The 20,579-nt window shown below is 35.7% G+C and overlaps 1 protein-coding gene across 7 annotated transcripts in view; it reads left to right on the top strand.

The window, feature by feature from the left end:
- The window catches only part of NNT (nicotinamide nucleotide transhydrogenase), a 97,124-nt gene that overhangs the window by 49,902 nt on the left and 26,643 nt on the right, over positions 1–20,579 (top strand). For all 7 annotated transcript variants that reach the window (XM_009208384.4, XM_009208381.3, XM_009208385.4 and 4 more), the window contains 5 exons: positions 2,506–2,739; positions 4,096–4,256; positions 6,572–6,751; positions 14,263–14,422; positions 16,458–16,539. In XM_009208384.4, the coding sequence (XP_009206648.3) occupies positions 2,506–2,739; positions 4,096–4,256; positions 6,572–6,751; positions 14,263–14,422; positions 16,458–16,539 (817 nt within the window). The remainder of the gene's footprint in view (positions 1–2,505; positions 2,740–4,095; positions 4,257–6,571; positions 6,752–14,262; positions 14,423–16,457; positions 16,540–20,579) is intronic.

The following is a 20,579-nucleotide window of genomic DNA, read 5'->3' as shown; positions in this document are numbered from 1 at the left end:
GAAAATTCATCCCAGTTGGTGTAATTCTCATTCAAATATATTTTAAAACACTGAGTAAATGCATCAACTGAGTCAAAATATCCTATACTCAATTCTTATTTTCCTTTACTGACTGTGTCCCGTTAGCTGATAATGGAATGGGGGATTGGAATCCTTATGTATGTACTATACATAAGCTAACTTTTGTTCTGCTGGGCATACATAACAGCCAAAGATTCTGCTTCATAGACCTGTTAAAAATGAAAAAAACATGTGCCAGCAGAAAAACCACTGTTTTAATTTTATTCAGTTGTGTGCTGGATTGTTAAATTTTCAGGAATTTTTAGGCCGGGCTTGGTGGCTCACACCTGTAATCCCAGCACTTTGGGAGGCTGATGTGGGTGGATCACATGAGGCCAGGAGTTTGAAACCAGCCTGGCCAATATGGTGAATCCCCGTAGCTATTAAACATACAAAAATTAGTTGGGCATGGTGGCGTACAACTGCAATCCCAGCTTTTTGGGTGGCTGAAGCATGAGAATCGCTTGAAACTGGGATGTAGAGGTTGCAGTGAGCTGTGATCATGCTGCTACACTCCAGCCTGGATGACAGAGCGAGATTCTGTCTCAAAAAAAAAAAAAAATTTTTTTCCAGGAATTTTTAAAGTTGATTGTTAAACACAGCCATTATTAAATACTAAATTACATAAACTTAAAATTAAATAAATCAGAAACAAAGGTAATAATATTAAAAACTCATAACTTTCTAATTAATTTACTAGGTTTTATTATCTATGCTCTTGAGGTTACTTATATCTATTGTATGTGTATAGAAGAAATGCTATGTATCAGTGGGCTGTGGTACATCTCTTTCCAATTCTACATTCAATGACATCACATTGGTAGATTGAAATTTTACTTGGTAGGAGTATTGCAGTGTGGAAATAGGCAAATGCTACAATCTGGGCTTGATTTATTGTTTTGTTTATTGTCCAGACGTGAGAAAGTGATGGAGAAAATGTTAATGATGCAGCTTAAACTTCAAATGTTTTGACTGTAGCTGTGACATTGTGAATAGCACAAATAATTGAGCAAATACTCTTCCAGTATTTGAAAACTAGTATCACATTCAGCAATAAAGTCACTCATGGTTGATAAATGAGTGAAGTTCTCACATACATTCTGTTGTTTTATTTTCATCTTAGTTATTAAAGTAAATAAAAATAAATATCAAACAATGTTCCTGTTGGAAGTATGCTTATTCATCAGTTGCAAACACTAGGTTGGCTACTGATATAAGAGTTTAGCAAAGATCCATAAAAACATTCTATGAAAGTCAATTTGTCTACATGGAATTTTCAATAAAGAACACTGTATTTCTTATTATTTGAAAATTGTGTGCTAGCCACCTTTATATCAGTTAAAGCTCATATATTTGTATGTGCATGTATTTCTTTCCTGTGGAACTGGTTATTAAATGTTTCCCAGTGCAACACTGGCTTTAGGCCTCCTTTTATACTTCCTCAGGAAAGCTTTGACTCTTTTCTTGATAATCTCTGGAAAGGGACTTGAAGGAAAATGTTTGCGCTATAGGTTCATGGCAGGAAAACCTTTAGATGTGATCTTAGCAAATATTCTGAGCCCCACTCCTTCTGTATCACCTACCTATAGCCATGCAGTTCCTTCAGAGGCTCCCAATTTGGGTATTTACTGCCCAGATTTTTGCATTTCTTTAGCTTGGGACTTTGCTCCCACCTACCCACCTGAAAACCAAGGTCTTCTTCATGTTCCAGGTGTTTCTTATGTGCTCAGGAGCAAACACTGGTTATAGAGAAGAGGGCCTGGTTGTAATGGGGAGAATATAAGGGAATTTGATTAGAGATTTAGGTAGTCTGAAGAAGTGTTGGCTAAGGGAAGGTTGGGAGTTTGTGATGGGAAGAGGCATGCATTGATGCTGCGTGTTGGGGTTCATTGGAGTTGGGTCGTGCTTAGGTGTGTGGAGAAAAACTGTTGTTTTGAAAGGGTATACAAGTTGAGCATCTTTAATCCGAAAATCCGAAATGCTTCAAAATCCAAAACTTTTTGAGTGGTGACATGACACCACAAGTGGTGAATTCCACACATAAATACTTAACACAAACTTTGTTTCAAGCACAAAATAATTTAAAATGTTTAAAATTCCTTTCAGACTGTATGTATATGAAACATAAATGAATTTTGTGTTTAGACCTGGGTCCCATTCCCAAGATATCTTATTATGTATATGAAAATATTCCAAAATTTAAAAAGAAATTAAAATCTGAAACACTTCTGGTCCCAAGCGTATCAGATAAGGGATACTCAACCTGTATACAACTAGTGCCCTTACCTTCTGTACAGCCCCTGCAGAGAATATTTAGCCCATACTAGGAACTAGATAATATTTATTTGTGACAATGGTAGAAATTCTTAAGGGTGATCTTTGTTGTGGTTACTTCTCAAAAATTTGTCAAGTTTTAATTTATTTTTGACCTTCATTTCATAACAGGATTGACAATTGCCAAACGCATCCAGATTTCTGATTTACCTCAATTAGTTGCTGCTTTTCACAGTTTAGTGGGTTTGGCAGCTGTACTTACTTGCATAGCTGAGTACATTATAGAATATCCACATTTTGCTACGGATGCAGCAGCAAATCTCACCAAGATTGTGGCCTACCTCGGCACTTACATTGGTGGCGTCACCTTTAGTGGGTCTCTCATTGCCTATGGAAAATTGCAGGGTAAGTGATTCAGCATAACATAGAAGTAAATAGCTATGTTTAGGGCATTTAGGGATCCATTTTAATTTCAGAAAATACATTAACATGGTTGGGCGCAATGGCTCATGCCAACAATCCAGCACTTTGGGTGGCTGAGGTGGGAGGCTCTCGAGCCCAAGAGTTCAAGACCAGCCTGGGCAATATAGCGAGACCCTATCTCTACTTTTTATAAAAAAATCAAATATTAATACTAATAAAAAAGAGTAAAACAAGAAAATACCTTAACGGTAAAACTGTTAGGTGAAGAGTATTCATATAGCACTCAGAAATTGTAAAAGTTTTTTTCCCCCCATCCTTCCCCTTTATTGATACTTAACAAGTCTCATAAAGCTTTGAAGCTGTTTCATTTGCAGACAGCTAATGGAGGAAATTAGTGCACAGGAATTTGCATAAAGGGACTAGTTGACTTTTGATAATACATGTGAACGAAACAGCATCCTCATAATCCTTGGTTAGAGATGACTATGTAGAATTCACAGAAATGAACTTTATACATTTTCCAAAATAGGAACTTATTAAATAAGTTTGTGTGAGTAGTAAACAGTACTTATTTTGAAAACAAATACACACTTTAGGACTCTAGCATGACAACTTTTGCTGCTGGTAAAGTCAATCATGAAAATAGAAGTGGAGAAAAAAACCCTACCGAGGCTGCTGTCAGTGTTTTTACAAAAAAGTCTCTAGATAAACTAGTTTGTGATTTAAAAACATGGTCTTGCCTCTCAGTAATAAAGTCATGAAAATTAAGTGGGGAACTTCCACGAAACTTGAAAATCATAAAAGAACTTCAAGTTTCAAACATTTTAATCTCATGCTTTGCCTTTAGGAACAAATAACAAACAAGGTTTCTTTCTTGGGCTCAGTTAATAGAATCTGAAATACTAGTGTGCAAGGATTCCATATTGAAGTTCTATTTGTTTATTTTTACTTTTTTATACTTTATTTTTGTCAGAAGACTGGCATGCATGAAGTTTTAAATAAATAAACCCACACTTAACAACTTCCGTGTTGGTCATACGTAAGAAAATAACTTCTTAAGATTTCATGACAAAAAGGAAAGAAATTGTTTTGTGATCAAAATAGGGAAAAGAATAGTGAAGTCGAACCATAGTTTTTCTGTCTCTGTTCATGTTTATTATGTGTAATAATTCTAATTTGCTTTTGTTTCATACCTACTAATATAAAGTAATATTTTAAATACCATGTTATGCTAATGTTAAATTTTGGTAGTTTAGGATTAAAAGACACACTTGGGTGTGTGTGAGGGGGTTTCTTACAACACATTCTGAATTCTAACTACTATGTGCTTGGCTCTAGGTCTCCTGAAATCTGCCCCTCTCCTACTGCCTGGAAGGCACTTACTCAATGCAGGCTTACTGGCTGCTAGTGTGGGCGGGATAATCCCATTCATGGTAGACCCAAGCTTTACCACTGGCATCGCCTGTCTGGGTTCTGTGTCTGCTCTCTCTGCTGTCATGGTAAGAAGTCAGAGATTGAAAAGTACATCTTTGGTGAAAAACTGGTAATATTTGGTTAGATTAAAGTATAATCAGATTTTTATCTCATCAAAAACCTTGATGGAATAAAAATGTTTTCAAATTATGTCACATGTTCATCTTTTTAGAATCTGGAAAACACAGAAGAGTGTAGGAAGAACATTATTCTTTCTTGCAACTTAATTGTTCATTTTAAAGTTGTCACATGAGATGCCTTTATTGCTCTGGAGTCTTTTCACTGGATCAATGTGTTGGTGAACAGGAGCTTAAAAAGGCCAAGGGTTTCAATGTATTAGGTGCCTACTATATGACAAGCCCTACAAAATAGTGCTTCGGGGTTTATACAATACAAGTAAGATAGTCTCTGCCCACTAGTTGCTGTCACATCATTGGAAGATATGACATGAAATCAAATAAGTATAAAATGAAATGCAGTTAAAAAACCCCGTATGCTCAGTGAGAGTGTTCAGTTAAGCCTTTTATGATAGGTTCAGCCTTCCTCTTTCTCTGTAATTTTTACATTTAGTATATTGAAACAGTAGTTTTTAGTTGTCTATATGGCAGTCTGGCATCTTATATCAATGTATGATGTTGTTTCATGCAGTGCTATTATTTGCTGTTATTCACTGTTACTCATGTTCTTTCCGTGTATAATCTGTAGATAAGGTTTATATTTAAGTTAAAAAAATTATCTACAGTGCCTAACACAAAGTTAGACACATAGCAATTGCTTATGAAATACTTACTGGCTCCTTGATTCAGAAACACCTAATTTATAGTGTAAAAATGTTACTTATTTTTGTGTGATTATGAGAGTTAAGTCATGATTTCAACACAGAAACTTGAGATCACTGAAAAGTAAATTAAAATCTCGTCTTTATATTAATGCTCATAGTCTAATTTTATTCTGGCTTGTTGCACTGATTTTTGTTTTAAACAAAAGAAAAATAATTTTGATGTTTTTAATCTAATAAGGCAGAATCGGTTAATGAAGTCTCAAAATAAAAGATATACAAATGTGACTGGGCGTGGTGGCTCATGACTGTAATCCCAGCACTTCGGGAGGCCGAGGTGGGTGGACTACCTGAAGTCAGGAGTTTGTGACTAGCCTGGCCAACATGGTGAAACCCTGTCTCTACTAAAAATACAAAAATATGCCAGGCATGGTGGTGTGCGCCTGTATTCCTAGCTACTTGGGAGGCTGAGGCAGGAGAATTGCTTGAACCTGGGAGGCAGAGGTTGCAGTGAGCCAAGATCATGCCATTGCACTCTAGCTTGGGCGACAAAGCAAGAGTCTGTCTCAAAACAAAACAAAACTTTAAGAATTGTTGTTTCAGGGAAGCAGTGAATATATTTAAAGGATTTATTGGTTCTATGAGAATGTCTTAGACAAAGTAGTTTTTGAATTTATTTTATTGTTTTTGGCTTAAATGAGTAGTACATGAATATGCTCTCATTGTAACAAGCAAAAAAAGGTAAAAATATGTGAAATAAGCAAAAAGCTTTTTCCTTTCCTGTGTTTAGTAGTTTTGAGTTGTATCACAGACATTGTTAATGATACATTATAGACATTTTGGATTATGTTATATTCCTTCAAAGGGTATTGATTATTATTTTTTATTTATGCATTTTTGTAGCCAGCTAACTTGGCTAAACTCAAATTCCAAATTTTGACTCCCTTATGGTGGGGAGGGGCAGCTGAAATCTGTTGTTATTTTATCCTTAACAGGATTGCTTGGAGTCTGTCTCACATATGTATAGTTCAAGAGTCATCCAGAGATTTGAGTAGAATTTATACACAGAAACTGGGACTCCCTCTCTCTAGCCTGCTCCTTTGTGGGATTTCCCTTATTACTTTCCAGCTGCCTTAGTCATCTCAAGTGCTATCTTCAGGATCTTCAAGCCAGTAAGACTGTGGGCTTATATTTTATAATTTCTTTAATTGGTACCAACAGGGGATTGCCCTCAGTCTAAAGCCACAAAAATTGGGAAATTCACTTGGTGTCGTTATGTTTTTCCAAATGTAGATACTTCTCCAGTTTCTGCCTGTTTTTCATCACTGAAAAGTGTTTTTTTAAAATGTAGGGATTTTTTTCAGGGGGGTGGGTGGCTCGGTGTTTATAGTTGTTATACCTGTGGAAGTGTTGGTCAGATGGGAGACACTTATTACCAGAAGTGGAACTTATATGTAAATATATTAATGGGAAAGCTAGAATAATTAAGGAGCAAAATGTTAAATGCCAGAGGTTTTATTTTTATGTTATTAATTTTGAGTTGTACTTTGATTGTTGTTCTAGGGTGTGACTTTGACAGCTGCTATTGGGGGTGCCGACATGCCCGTCGTCATCACTGTGCTGAATAGCTACTCAGGCTGGGCCCTGTGTGCAGAGGGCTTCCTGCTCAACAACAATCTGCTGACCATTGTGGGTGCACTCATAGGCTCGTCTGGTGCTATCCTGTCATACATCATGTGTGTGGTAAGAAACAACACATACATGAAAGAAAAGGAAATGACTTTCTGAAAACATGGATGTGCTTGTCATTTCTTTTATTAGCCATAAAAATGAGTATTGTAGGCTGGGTACTGTAGCTCACGCCTGTAATCCCAGCACTTTAGGAGGCCAAGGCGGGTGGATCACGAGGTCAGGAGTTCAAGACCAGCCTGGCCAAGATGGTGAAACCCCGTCTCTACTAAAAATACAAAAATTACCTGGGCATGGTGGTAGGTGCCTGTAATCCTAGCTATTTGGTAGGCTGAGGCAAAGAATTGCTTGAACCCAGGAGGCGGAGGTTGCAGTGACCAAGATCATGCCACTGCACTCCAGCCTGGGTGACATAGTGAGACTCCATCTCAAAAGAAAAAAAAAAAAAAAGAGTATGGTAGCTTTGAATTCTCTTCAGCAGAAATAGCAGAGTGTTTCATTTGCATAAATTTCCAAGACTGCCTTTAAGGTACCCAACTGTAAAGAATTAGGAAAATTAAATAGAAAGATGAAAATCTTCTAGTGCATCTGGAGATAAACAGGTAAGATTTTGGTTTATTTCCTTATGTATGGCATATCTGTGTATTTACTTGTCTGACCATGTTGTATATTGTCCTACATTTAAAAAAACTTACATACTACATTGTTGACTTTTTGTCATTAAAAATTCTATTTTAAGAGACTTTACCCTAATCCATAATATGGATATACAAAATTTATTTAATTTCCCCTTAATGCTATACATATGAAGTTGTTTGATTTTGATTTCTCTTTGTGCATATCTTTGACATTTCAGATTTTTCTCTTAAGATAGAGTCCTAGAATTTATAGCCTCATTATACTTATAGCCATGTTTCTGGAAAGGTCGTTCTAATTTACACTTCTGTTGGTCATCTGTGAGAGTTTCTACCTTAGAAGTTTTGCGGTCAGCATGATTTTTTTTTTTTTTAAATTATACTTTAAGTTCTAGGATACATGTGCACAACGTGCAGGTTTGTTACCTATGTATACATGTGCCATGTTGGTGTGCTGCACCCATTAAGTTGTCATTTACGTTAGGTATATCACCTAATGCTATCTCTCCCCTCTACCCACTCCCCACAATAGGACCCAGTGTGTGATGATGTTTTTTTAAAAAAAGAACAGAAAAATGTAACAACACTAATACTTCCTAGCTTTTCTGTTTGTTTCAAGTTCTCTTCTTGAGGGCAAGAAGATGCTGTGCAAATATTATAATTAAAGGTTTGAGTAGAACATTTTTTCAAATTATAGGTGTTATTTTCTAAATAATACTTTTGAATAACTGTTACAGTACAAGTATGAAGCTAAGTGAAACCAGAATGTGATTTTATACTGATAAATAATTTAGACAAGAAAGGGATCTGTATTAGTCCATTCTTACACTGCTGTGAAGAACTACCTCAGACTGGGTAATTTATGAAGTAAAGAGGTTTAATTGACTCACAGTTCCACAGGCTTAACAGGAAGCATGACTGGGAAGCCACAGGAAACTTACAATCATGGCGGAAGGTGAATGGGAAGCAAACACATCTTACCGTAGTGGAGCAGGAGAGAGAGTGAAGGGGGATGTGCCACACACTTTTAAACCACCAGATCTCGTGAGAACTCACTAGCATAAGAGCAGCAAGGTGGAAGTCAACCCCCATAATCCATCACCTTCCACCAGGCCCCCCCAACCCATGAAATGTGGGGATTACAATTTGACATGAGATTTGGATAGGGACTCAGCCAAACCATATCAGATACTTACTCTACCTTCATTCGTTTATTACAGTATTTAAAAAAACTGCCTTATTTTACAACTCAGGATTTTTCTTACGATTTAATTGAAAATCTCATTGTAATTTGGAAGGCTGAAGTATCTTTTCATAGTAAAAATATTTTTGTTTCTTAGGCTGTATTGCCAAACAAAGGGTTTGATAGCCCAAATTCAAAACAAGCTAAGGGGTTTTAAAATTAAATTACCTAAATTGCTTGGGGAATTTGGAAAGGTGAAGGTTTATGTGTCCTATTTGAAAAGTGTCAGCTTTGTGACAGAAAGGAGAAACATTTGTGAAGAAAAAATGTTTGTGAAGTTGTACTAGAAACAGTTTTCTGTAAAAGTGCTTTTAACCCTTAGTTTGATTTTGCTTCAGTTGATGAATTTGAATGACCAGCAGGGGGCAGCAGATTTTCATTATTACTTACTTAAACTTGAGGTTTGTCAGTGGCTTTTAAAGTTAAATGGGAGGATTTGAAGGATTTGAATGTTAACAAAGCCTGTGGCATATTGATATGGGGAGAGGAGGGAAGAAGACTTGTATCTAGTTCTTGAAATGTCAGCATGGTTAATTTCTTGTTTTATCCTTTTTAAAAAATGGTTTTCTTTAGGTTTTTAAATTTATGAAGAGTATTCCCCACATTTCTGTCTGTGTCTCTCTTACTACTCTCCTTTTCCTTCTTCACTTAGTGTCTTTTATTATTATTAGTTATAGCAACCATAGTAAGTCTTACAGTAACTCTTCTGCAACACTAGAATAAGGTAGCAAGAGGTACTTGTTGAAAGTACTCTCTTCTATGTGTTCTGCAATTATATCACCTTTCTCTTATTTTTCCTATTCTTTTATATTTTTTTATTTGTTTTCTCTAGGTCTTCTATTTCTTTTCTTTCCATTTCACTGCCACAGGCGTGCCATTTACCATCAGCGTTCCATAGATATTTTGTATTCCTATTCTGTATATAGAGCTACCAAATTATTCCAATAGCTGCCGGAGGCCATAAATATCACATTGGGTCAGATTGATAATTTGGATTCAAGAACAGTTGAAGTTTTAATTTTAAAAAATATTCTGGCCGGGTACCGTGGCTCATACCTGTAATTCTAGCACTTTGGGAGGCCAAGGCAGGTGGATCAGTTGAGCCCAGGAGTTCAAGACCAGCCTGGGCAACATGACAAAACCCTGTCTCTACAAAAAATATAAAAGTTAGCTGGGCATGGTGGCACATGCCTGTAGTCCCAGTTACTTGGGGGGCTGAGGCAGGAGGATCACCTGGGGAGGTTGCGGCTGCAGGGAGCTGTGATTGTACCACTGGACTGCAGCCTAGGTGACAGAGTGATACCCTGTCTCAAAAAAAAAAAAAAAAAAAACCAATTAATCAAAGATGTTTAATGTAGGAAATTTGGAAGAAACAGAAAAGGATAAATAAAAAAATAAAATTACCTAAACTTCTATTACCACTTAACAGTTAACATTCTAGTCTTTTTTATATGAATATGTTTAAATATATTCTACTGAATATATTATGTAATTGTCTAACCTTAATTTTAATGAAGGTTTAATTAATGTTTAATTTTCTAATAATTTTTAGCTCCTACTATTATAGCACACAGATATACCAGAATCTGTTTATTCAAATTCATAATAGTTGTTTTTAACTTTCTTTTTTTTTTTTTTTTTGTTGCAGTTTTCCTTCTTATACATCTTTGATTATTTCCTTAGGTCTAGTTTTTATAAGTGCAATTAACATGGTCAAAGGGAGTAAGAACTTTTTGTTGGCTTTTGATATTGCTAAATTGATCTCCACAAGGCATTCACCAGTCAAAGCTCTTACTTGTGATGTTCAATGTGTTTGTCTTACTGTATGATCTCTACTCCTAGGCATTGTTACAAAACAAGTCAGAAACCAGCAAATACAAGCCTGTCATATTTTTCGATTTTGAAGATAGAAATTATCTTTTCTTCTAAAATTTTCGATTTCTCACTTTTTACATTAACCTTCATTGATAAACCTTCTTTATGCTTCTTTATTATAGGAAATTATAGATTTATTCAGTCTCTTATGGCTGTGCTTAGCAGCTCTAGGTAGATCAGTATAATCATAAAAATAAAATAGCTACTCAAAATTAGGCATTAGTGCAGGATAACAGTCATTATGCTGGATGCTTTACAAAATATAGCCCATTTAATCCCCACACAAATTCTGAAGGTAGGAAATATTATTCTCATTTTACTGAGAAAGTATTGTAAGGCACCATTTATTATTCACCTTTGTGTTTGTGGAGTCTGGCCAAGTACCTGGCACATTCACACAAATTGGTTTGTTAAGTGAACATTAGATAAATATTTTGTTAGCTTATTTCATGTTTTAGAGTCTTCTCCAGATATATTATGATAGCAGATATAGTAGAGTTAACATGGTACCAGTATGTTGACCTTCACTGTTATTTATTGAAGGAAACATGCAAGTCCAAACTAGAACAGGGTGATTTTATTATGTGTGAGGGAATGGAATGCACCCCAAGTGGCTAACCAGCAATCCCCAAAATTGAATTTTTGTTCTGACAAAGAATTCTTTTGGGTGTCCTCTGAGCTCAGTGCTATGGTTGCACAATATCCAAGATTATAAAAACTGAAAAATGTTGACAGTGTCCAAACAACCAACTCAAATCAATGATACCCAAATATCATATAGACATTAATCTCTATGATTTTACAGTTTCTTTGTGATAGTATCCAGATTGCCTCAGAAAGAGAGGTCTCACAAAAATTGAACAGCATTTTGAGATCAAATTTTCTGATTTTTGCACTTTGCTGCTTGGTTCCAAATGAAAATAGAACAGAATGAAGTGGATCAAAAGCCAAATCAAAAATATTTTTTTTCCTTTGTGATTAATTAATACCTACAAAGCATTGAAATGAGAGATGCTAGTAAATGGTATATGTTATTATTGCTTTGACTTTGTCAGTTTTATGACCTGTCCCTTGCTTTCAGATTGATTTCTTAACAGTGTGTTCAGAATTATGTGAATTAGGGTTCTTTTTAATGTAGAATGCAATTTTAATTATTGGCTTAATAGCTTAAAAGGAATAGCCTTAAACAGTGTTGCAAATTCTTTGTCTTGGAAGCTGGGAACTGTTCAATCTCTGGAACAGTGATCATAGGATAGTCTCATTAATCATTTAAGCAGGCAAAAAAAAAAAAAAAAAAAAAGAGAGAGAGAGAGAGAAACAAAACAGAACCATAAACGCTAAACATTTGTTGAGACTATGATGTTGCAATGGTAAATTTAGAGATGAAAATAATTTCATTTTTAAGAGACCACATGGAATTATTATAGCTTAATGGTGATGTAATTGTGGATACGTGTTTAACAAGTTGACTATGATTGTTAAACTACTGTGTGGTTCCTTTTTTTTTGTCCCTAAGATGCCATCAGAAGTGGATACACATTAATTAAATGTCCTCAGAGATTCTTTCCTTCTTCTTCATTCAGTTTTATAGGAGGAAATAATGGTTCCTTTTAAGCCGAGTTAGAATAAAATGGTTTATTTATCCCTCTCCTCTGTCCCTCTACCTCTGTACAGCGGTACATCTACTACTGTGATCTTCTGCAGGACTGTATGATACAGGTGTTGGAGGCTCTTTGTTCACCGGACTTTTTTTTTAAAAAAAGTTATGCACAGAAATATCTTAATGTCCGAAATAGTCCTTTAAATCAATTTTTAAGGGCAACAATTTGGTAGAACATTTATTTTGATAACAGTTTCAGAATTGTATAATTCAAAACTAGAAAGGATTAATCTAGATCAATGAGTTGAATGTTTGGGAAGTCTCAGATGTGGCTATATGGATTTTCATTAAATGTTGGATTTAAATATGGGAGGAATGTGTTAGGAATTTAAAACATCATGTCAGCTTGGGATTGTGAACTTAATTAAAAGCATTACTTTAGCCGGGCATGGTGGCTCATTCCTGTAATCCCAGCACTTTGGGAGGCCACGGCAGGCAGATCACTTGTGGTCAGGAGTTTGAGACCAGCCTGGCCAACATGGTGAAACCCCATTTCTACCAAATATATAAAAAGTTAGCCAGGTGTGGTGGTGTACACCTATAATCCTAGCCACTCTGGAGGCTGAGGCAGGAAAATCTCTTGAACCCAGGGGGCGGATGTTACAGTGAGCCAAGATCATGCCACTACACTCTAACCTGTGTGACAGAGCGAGACTCCATCTCAAAAAAAAAAAAAAAAAAAAAAAAAAAAAAGACATTACTTTAATTCTTTCACCTTCTTATCCATTAATAATACATGTAAAGACATTTCAGGTTTTATTTTGTATGTAATAACCTTAGACAAATTTGTCAGACTTTGGGCTCTGTAAAATGTCAATGTTGTATCTGATAAATAGAGTTTAGGTTGAAAGAGCAATTACAATTCTGGCAACATTTTGATTCATCATCTTTGAAATTTATGTTATTTAGGCTTTATTACAGTCTGGCTTCTTGCTCATCTTCTGTGTACCTTTTCCTCCCTGCCTTTGCCTGGGCCCTACTCAGCATAATGGAAATGTCTCCACCAAGCTAGTAGCAGGCTGAGCCATCATTGTGTGGGGCGGCTATAGTTTTCTCCATGTGGTATTTATCATTGAAGATCTTGGTGCTTTTTTACTTTTTTAATACTAAAGTGTTGTATTTTAAAAACAAGCAATAGATTGACACTTACATAGCTTTTAAGTGATATAATGAATCAATAATATATTTATTACAGCACTTAAAATAGAGTTTAATAAGTTTTTGGAAATTTTTTCTGAAGTGATAAAGTCAGTTATGATCATGTAGAATGACTGTTTTGATCACATGTAGTGACTTGAAATCTTAAAATGCATTTGATTACTCAGAACTACCCCACATCTAGAGGTCTATAAATGAACTGTTTTCAAAACCACATCAGTTATTGTCACATATTTTAGCAGTGGCATTCCTATGGTACATTCTTGAGTGATTATAAATGAGCATGAGAAGTTCATTTCTCTTATTTTTCTTTTATGATTATTTTTCTAGTTAAAAGAGTGAGTATAAATTTTAAAGAGTATATAACCTTATTCTTCTACCTATTTGGAAGTGAAATATTTTAGAGTCCTAATAATGAACCCAGTTACTTCTATTAAAACTTAGGTATGGGGCTTTATGGAGCTATAATTGATTTGGAAAATTAGACAGTATCACCCCCATATTTCTATTTTCTTGATGACAGAGGGCAGCAATATTCTAGACGAAATGGATCTTTACTCTTTTGATTCTTACCAGTTGCTTCTTCACAGCTGGTATCTGTGAAGATGGAATCTGTAGCAGAATTCAGCTGAGAGATAAAATTGCTCAATCAGCATTCAGACAGTAATAAGTAGATATGATTTTTTTCATTACTTTATGAATTTTACTGATAATTTTTTATTAAGTTCTTTGTTTCTATTGACTGTTTTACTGAAAATATATCAGTTTGCAATTGATTTGATAGGGAAAAATGTAATGTAGTTCTCAGATATCTTCTGTCATTTAAATTTTTGAAGTGATTTTCAGAAACCAGCTGAAATTTATCTGAGTAGAATGTTGTAAATGATCAAATAAACCTTTTAAAATGATTCCAAATATCATATAGACAACGTTTGTACCATTCTCAAAAAGTTATGTGGATTAAACTCTCACAGCTGATAATTTGGCTCTCCAGGCAATGAATCGCTCCCTGGCTAATGTGATTCTTGGAGGCTATGGTACTACTTCAACAGCTGGTGGAAAACCCATGGAAATTTCTGGCACACATACGGAAATCAACCTTGACAATGCAATTGATATGATTCGAGAAGCTAATAGCATTATTATTACACCAGGTAAAGAAAAAAAGCAAAAGCAAATAACCTATAAAGCTGTTATAATTGATGACGTTAAAATTTCTTATAATAGGAAAGTAGAATTGAAACTTCTTTAGTTTTGAAAATATGATGGAAACTTAATAGCACTTCTATGATTACTAAGTGAAAAATACTGAGAATTCCCAGTTTAAGTTATTAATCTGGAGATCACATGGTAATTCTATAAATTCTTACAGTGGGTTCTAGCCATGTCTTTCTGTGATTATGTGTACATGTTTACATCGTTTTCGAGTCTTTTTTTTTCTCATTGGTAATTTTTGGGCCCATTGTCAAGACGGAATTAGATATAGTATATGAAAATCTTTAGCCTACTCATTAGAGTTGCTCAATAAATGTTATTCTTTTTTCAAAAATGATTATTTAAAAAATCATCAAGAATCATGTGGTTTTCAACAAAATGAGGCAATGTGGTCTGGTAGAAAGTGCTTGGTTTGGAGTCACGATACCTCACTTTTGTTCTTAATTAAGAATTCTTAATCTACGTGACATTACCCAAGTCGTTTAATCTCTCCAGGCCTCAATTTTCTAGTTATCTGAGTTTTAGCTCTTCACTGTTATCACAGAATACTGTGGTATTACGGGTAATACATTGGTTTCAGATTAAGATTTTAACACTATCATGTTATCAAATGAGTTTTCTGTAAAGAAAATCTACTGATTTGACATGTGAGTAGTTTACTAGTTAGTTATGTACTGAAATAAAAATAGGAGACATTAGCTGAGTGGAATGTTACAGTGTAAACTTTCTCAACTTGGGACAATATCACTTTTTAGGGGCATTTGAAATAGGTGTATTTGGGTTTTTGGTGTCCAAAGATGGGACTGCTACTGTCAGTTAGTGGATGGAAGCAGATAAACGAAATGTACTGTAATGTGTGGGGCACTGCTGCATAATGAATCATCACACCCCAAGTGTCATTGGTCTTACCTGTTGAGCAACGCTGTTCTGGTGTGTAAAGGTGTAAAGATGTAGAGGACACAATCTATTTCCTCTAGGCATTTTCCATCTAATGATGAAGTCAGATAGGTAGATCAGTAATGCAAGGTGGGTTATGATAAGGGCTAAACTGAACTATGTGCACAATTTTTTGATCACAAGAAACCTATGAAGGTTTGTAGGGAGATGAGGATTTGTTTTTAGGCCTTAGAGGATAGATGGTGTTGGGATGGGAGAAGCCAGTGGGAATAGCTTGAGCAGAGACTTGGCATTTGAAAAAATGGGGATAGAAAAGTGGGAACAGATGTGAGATTCATTGTGCAGGTAGAATGGACAGAAAAGGCGGTGAAGATGACTGAAGTTCTTCATTATACCTGTAATAACATCAGAAATATGGAAACAGTTTTTGGAGTGTGGGGAGGAAATTTTGAGTTCTTTTTTTGAGATGTTAAATTTGAGGTGGAGATGGGACAAGAGGCATGTTATACTGGGGCTCAAATGACAGGTCAAGCCTGCAGACAGACTGGGAATCACCAGATGGTTGTTGAAGTCATGAGATAAGCTGAGATTTTCAAGGAGATTGTAAGGGGCAAAGTTAAAGCCCTTTGGAAGCTTTGTCATATAAGCGGAGAAAAGAAGGAGATAAACTATTGAAGGAACTAGAGGAAGAATAATAACAAAATTAGGCTGGGACAGAGGACTGCAGTGTCATCAAAGCCAAGTATGAAGAGAGTTTAAAAACACAAGAGAGAGAGACGGAGAGAGACAGAGAAAGAGATGAGAGGGAACACCCAAGGGGTATGTGCAGTGTCGGGGTCGGGGGTGTACAGTGGTATTAGATACTACAGAAGATTGAGGAGCAATCATTACGCTTTCAATTTCAAATATAGGGCAATATTTTTAAAAGCCAAGCTTATAAGTTTGCTTTCATTTCTAGTCCTGTTAAATGATTGCTTCTCTTGGCATAAACATGTGTTTTGATCAAGAGAGAAGTTGTACTTCATGTAATTTCAAAATAAAAAACACATTCTTCTGTGTTCTTAATGTTCCTTGCAGGCTATGGTCTCTGTGCAGCCAAAGCTCAATACCCCATTGCTGATTTGGTAAAGATGCTCACTGAGCAAGGTAAAAAAGTCAGGTAAGCGTTTGCAGTGGAGAGGCTTGCAGTGTGTGTAAAGATGTGTGTGTGGAGAAAAGGAAATAGAGTGGACCCTTGAACAATGTAGGGGGTAGGGCACTGACCCGCCCATACAATTAAAGATCCATATATAACTTTTGAATCTCCAAAAATGTGCCTACTAATGGCCTACTGATGATCAGAATGCTTACTGATAACATAAACAAAATGTGTATCCATTAACAAATTTTATGTTATATGTATTAAATAGTAGAGAAAGGAAAATGTTACTAAGAAAATCATAAGGAAGAGAAAATATATTTGCTATTCCTTAAGTGGAAGTGGATCATCATAAAGGTTTTAATCCTTGTCTTTATGTTGAATGAGATGAGAAGAAGGAGGAAGAGGAGGAGTTGGTCTTGCTCTCATGAGTGGCAGCGGCAGAAGAAAATCTGTGGATAAGTGGACCCTCGCAGCTCAAACCCATGTTGTTCAAGGGTCAGCTGTAGATGGCTTCTGAAAAAGATGACTGTTTCTTAAAGTGGTGTTTTACATATGTAATCCTAGGTAAAGAAGTTAAGTTGTTAACGAACAAGCCATATTCTGGTCTTAGTCTTACTATTTAGATTTTGCTGTCCCTGGATTAGCATCAACTCAAATATTATTGACTCATTTTAGAAAAGGAAAATTTGTTATTCCAAATTCTTGAATATTTATTAATGGGGAAATCAGAAGTCTTGTTTCTCTGTGGTTTGATTTGAGGAAAGAGGTCAAACGAAGCATTTTAAGTACATCAAGTTGTATCTTTTTGGTTTCTGGTCACACTGAATAAAGACAAAAGGTCTTAAAAGAGAGGCCTTGAAGAGCAAGATCAAGTAATAAACCTGTGTGCTGGTTACTGTTTTGCTGAGTTAGCTCTCATATACTCAGGGCGGAAAAGGCTGCTGAAAGTGTTCTTTTCATAAAGCTATTCATGTTTTGAAATATGAATCAGAGCAGCAGCTGTTCCTGCCACTTGCCATTTGGGCATTGGTCTGCTCTTGGGAGGATATTAAGCAGAATGGCAAAGTTGAAGGACTCCATTTTACTAGCTTATTCTCCATGATGTTGGATAAAGGGTTTGAGGGACGTACAAATAGGGCCATTGGGTGATGAATGTGGTGACCCTCAGGGTACTTTGCATCTGTCCTGCTCACCTTTGGGTCCCCATTCTGGAACTCTGATATTACTTAGGAGTCAGAGAAGAGATCCTATGGAGTTATCCCTGGTAGGACAACTGCTGCCTGTTTTGTGGGGAGGCTGGTTCACTAGCAGTTGCATTGATGTGACACTGTAAGTCAGAGAGACAAGGTAACTCATTAAATAGAATTAGTTTGTTTACCAGGATGGTAATGTTTGTGGACAAAACTGTTAACTTCTGTTCATAAAAGTTTTAGACATCAACCTTATGCTTTTGTCTAGAGACAAAAGCATCATCTGATGAGAAAATAAGCCAAACAATGTTCTTAGAGCCAGCCAGAGTACTTGTGCTGGACTGGATGCAGAATCCTAATCTCTGGCTGGAATGTCCCAGCTACTAGTAGTGGTGAAAGAAACTTAGATGATGAAATCAGGGGGCTACCTTAATTGTATTAGTGTCAGCAGTTATGTCAGCCGCACTTTTATTTCTTCCTTCCTTTCTTTCCTATGCTTCTTTACTTCTCTCACTCCTTCTCCACTCCTTCCTCCAATCTATAGTTTGTGTTTGTCAAATATATAGAATCAAAATACTATTTCGTGGTGGGACCAGCATTTCTGTGATATGATTTTCATGTTTATTGAGAATCTTAGATGAATTGAAGATAGACGATGAGAAAAGTCATTGACTTTATTTTTAAATTTTTACATAAGAAGTCTACTTTTTAGTTACTTATTCCAATTTTTACATAGGATATTAAGCTGTGCTTTTTAAAGCCATCATTTTGCTACGAGAACAGTTGTAGGCCTGCAAGTGAAAAGGATGTGTTAAACAACGTTTTATGATTTTCCTAAAAAGAAACTGCTTTCTCTATTCAGTCCACATGTGAAAAAATCTAATGTATTCGTAATGCCCTCTTTCACCACATAAATGTTTAGGAGATGAGTGGCAATCATAATAGAGAAAGAAAAATGCCTTTCATGTCTTAGTTATCCTTAGGGAAGGGAAGGATTAATTTGACATACCTCTCTTGTAACCCGTTGATCAGCCTAGGTTAAACAGACATCTTGGAAAATCAGTCCAGTGTTAAATAGGTGGATGTGGAGTGAAGAGCATCATGACTGTAGTGCATCTTGAAGGAAGACAGGACCTTAAGGGAAATGTCAAAGGAAATAAGAGAGATGGGAAAAATGATCTGAAAGGAAAAAGGATAAGACAAATGAATTTTTTGTTTCTGATCTGATTAAAATTAGAATTTTATCTATGAGGACATGATATAAACTACTGTTGTAGGATGATTTCTGTGACACTGCTTGGGAAAAGTAATTATTTGATGAAAGGTTTATGAGAAATATTTAATTATACATATATGAATACTTTTTCAGTTCTACATTTTTTATTGAAGTAATTGTGTAAATAGGACCAAAGACTTTTCATGAGAGAGCTTTTCATTGCTTCACATAATTGTTAACATAGTTCAAATACTTCTATAAATTTATTCATAATTTATTATGTAGGATCAGAATAAGATTATTAATTCAGTCTAGTTTCTCTATTTGTAAGTTATTTATAGTCATCTTTCTTTCATATTAAAGGTGAAATATATTAATATATTATAATTTTTTTACTATAGTATGTTGAATTTTCAACATAAACTTTGTAACAAATTATGTAAATCTTCCATTTGAATTAAATGGAAAAGGACTATTCTTGCTAAAATGATGACAGTAGATCATCATATTTTTCTGTGTGAATTTTTTTTATTGAAAGAGATTTGTAGAAACATTGTGATTTTCTTGCGTGTGTTATCTTTTCACAGGAGAAATGCAAATTTATGAAGTTAGGAATATATATATACATAGATGCTAGCTTTTTTCCTTTTTTTTTTTTAAGGGGCAAATGTCTGTTTGAACAAGAGATGGCTGTAGCAGTTACCTCGTATTTTAATGAAATAAATCTGTATTTACAGTTTGCAGTAATTTAGTCCTTTCATCACTCTGTGGAGCTCCCACGGTGTTCATTGAGTACAGCTGCTGGGCCTCTGGAGTTAGTAGGTCTTTGTGCCTCAGGACCCCAGCATGCCTAGCATCCAGATGTGGTGACATATTCACACACATCCCCTGTGGAAATGTGCCAGTGTGGACATATGATTGTCATCAATTAGTTACGCCCAAGTGGTGCCAAGAAAAATTGCATCTGTCATACAGTCTGTCTGTCTTCAAGGTCCATGATTGATTTAGAGACACTCCTGTTTTCCTTTACTTTGGCCATAGTCATAACATGCTCACGAACTAAGATTATATAATGAAGCACATCACATTGCATGACAAGAACTCATTTTAGAATGTCATGAAAGTTTATTGGCTTAGACTTTCTTTAGTGGCCAAGATATCATTTGCTTCCCAGTAGCCCAGAATGCCTGTATAGCTTACCTAACTTCTACTTGATGTCTAAAAGGATTTTATGACAACAATCTTATGACGTAAGAGCCACAGATATTTTTTATTTTTCCTTCCCAATTTTTGGATTGATTATATGATAGGCTTTTCATTGTAAGGCAGAGATAGTGTTCCCATTGAGTAATTAGAAAGTGGTAGAATATGCCTGTAATCCCAGCACTTTGGGAGGCTGAGGCAGGGGGATCAGGAGGTCAGGAGATCAAGATCATCCTGGCTAACATGGTGAAACACCGTCTCTACTGAAAACACAAAAAATTAGCCGGGTGTGGTGGTGGGCACCTGTAGTCCCAGCTACTCGGAAGACTGAGGCAGGAGAATGGCGTGAACCTGGGGACAGAGCTTGTAGTGAGCCGAGATCGTGCCACTGCACTCCAGCCTGGGTGACAGAGTGAGACTCCATCTCAAAAAAAAAAAAAAAAAGCAAC

This window comes from Papio anubis, chromosome 5 (assembly GCF_008728515.1).
Source record: "Papio anubis isolate 15944 chromosome 5, Panubis1.0, whole genome shotgun sequence".
Taxonomy (NCBI): domain Eukaryota; kingdom Metazoa; phylum Chordata; class Mammalia; order Primates; family Cercopithecidae; genus Papio; species Papio anubis.
This window is presented reverse-complemented; position numbering and strand designations above follow the sequence as displayed.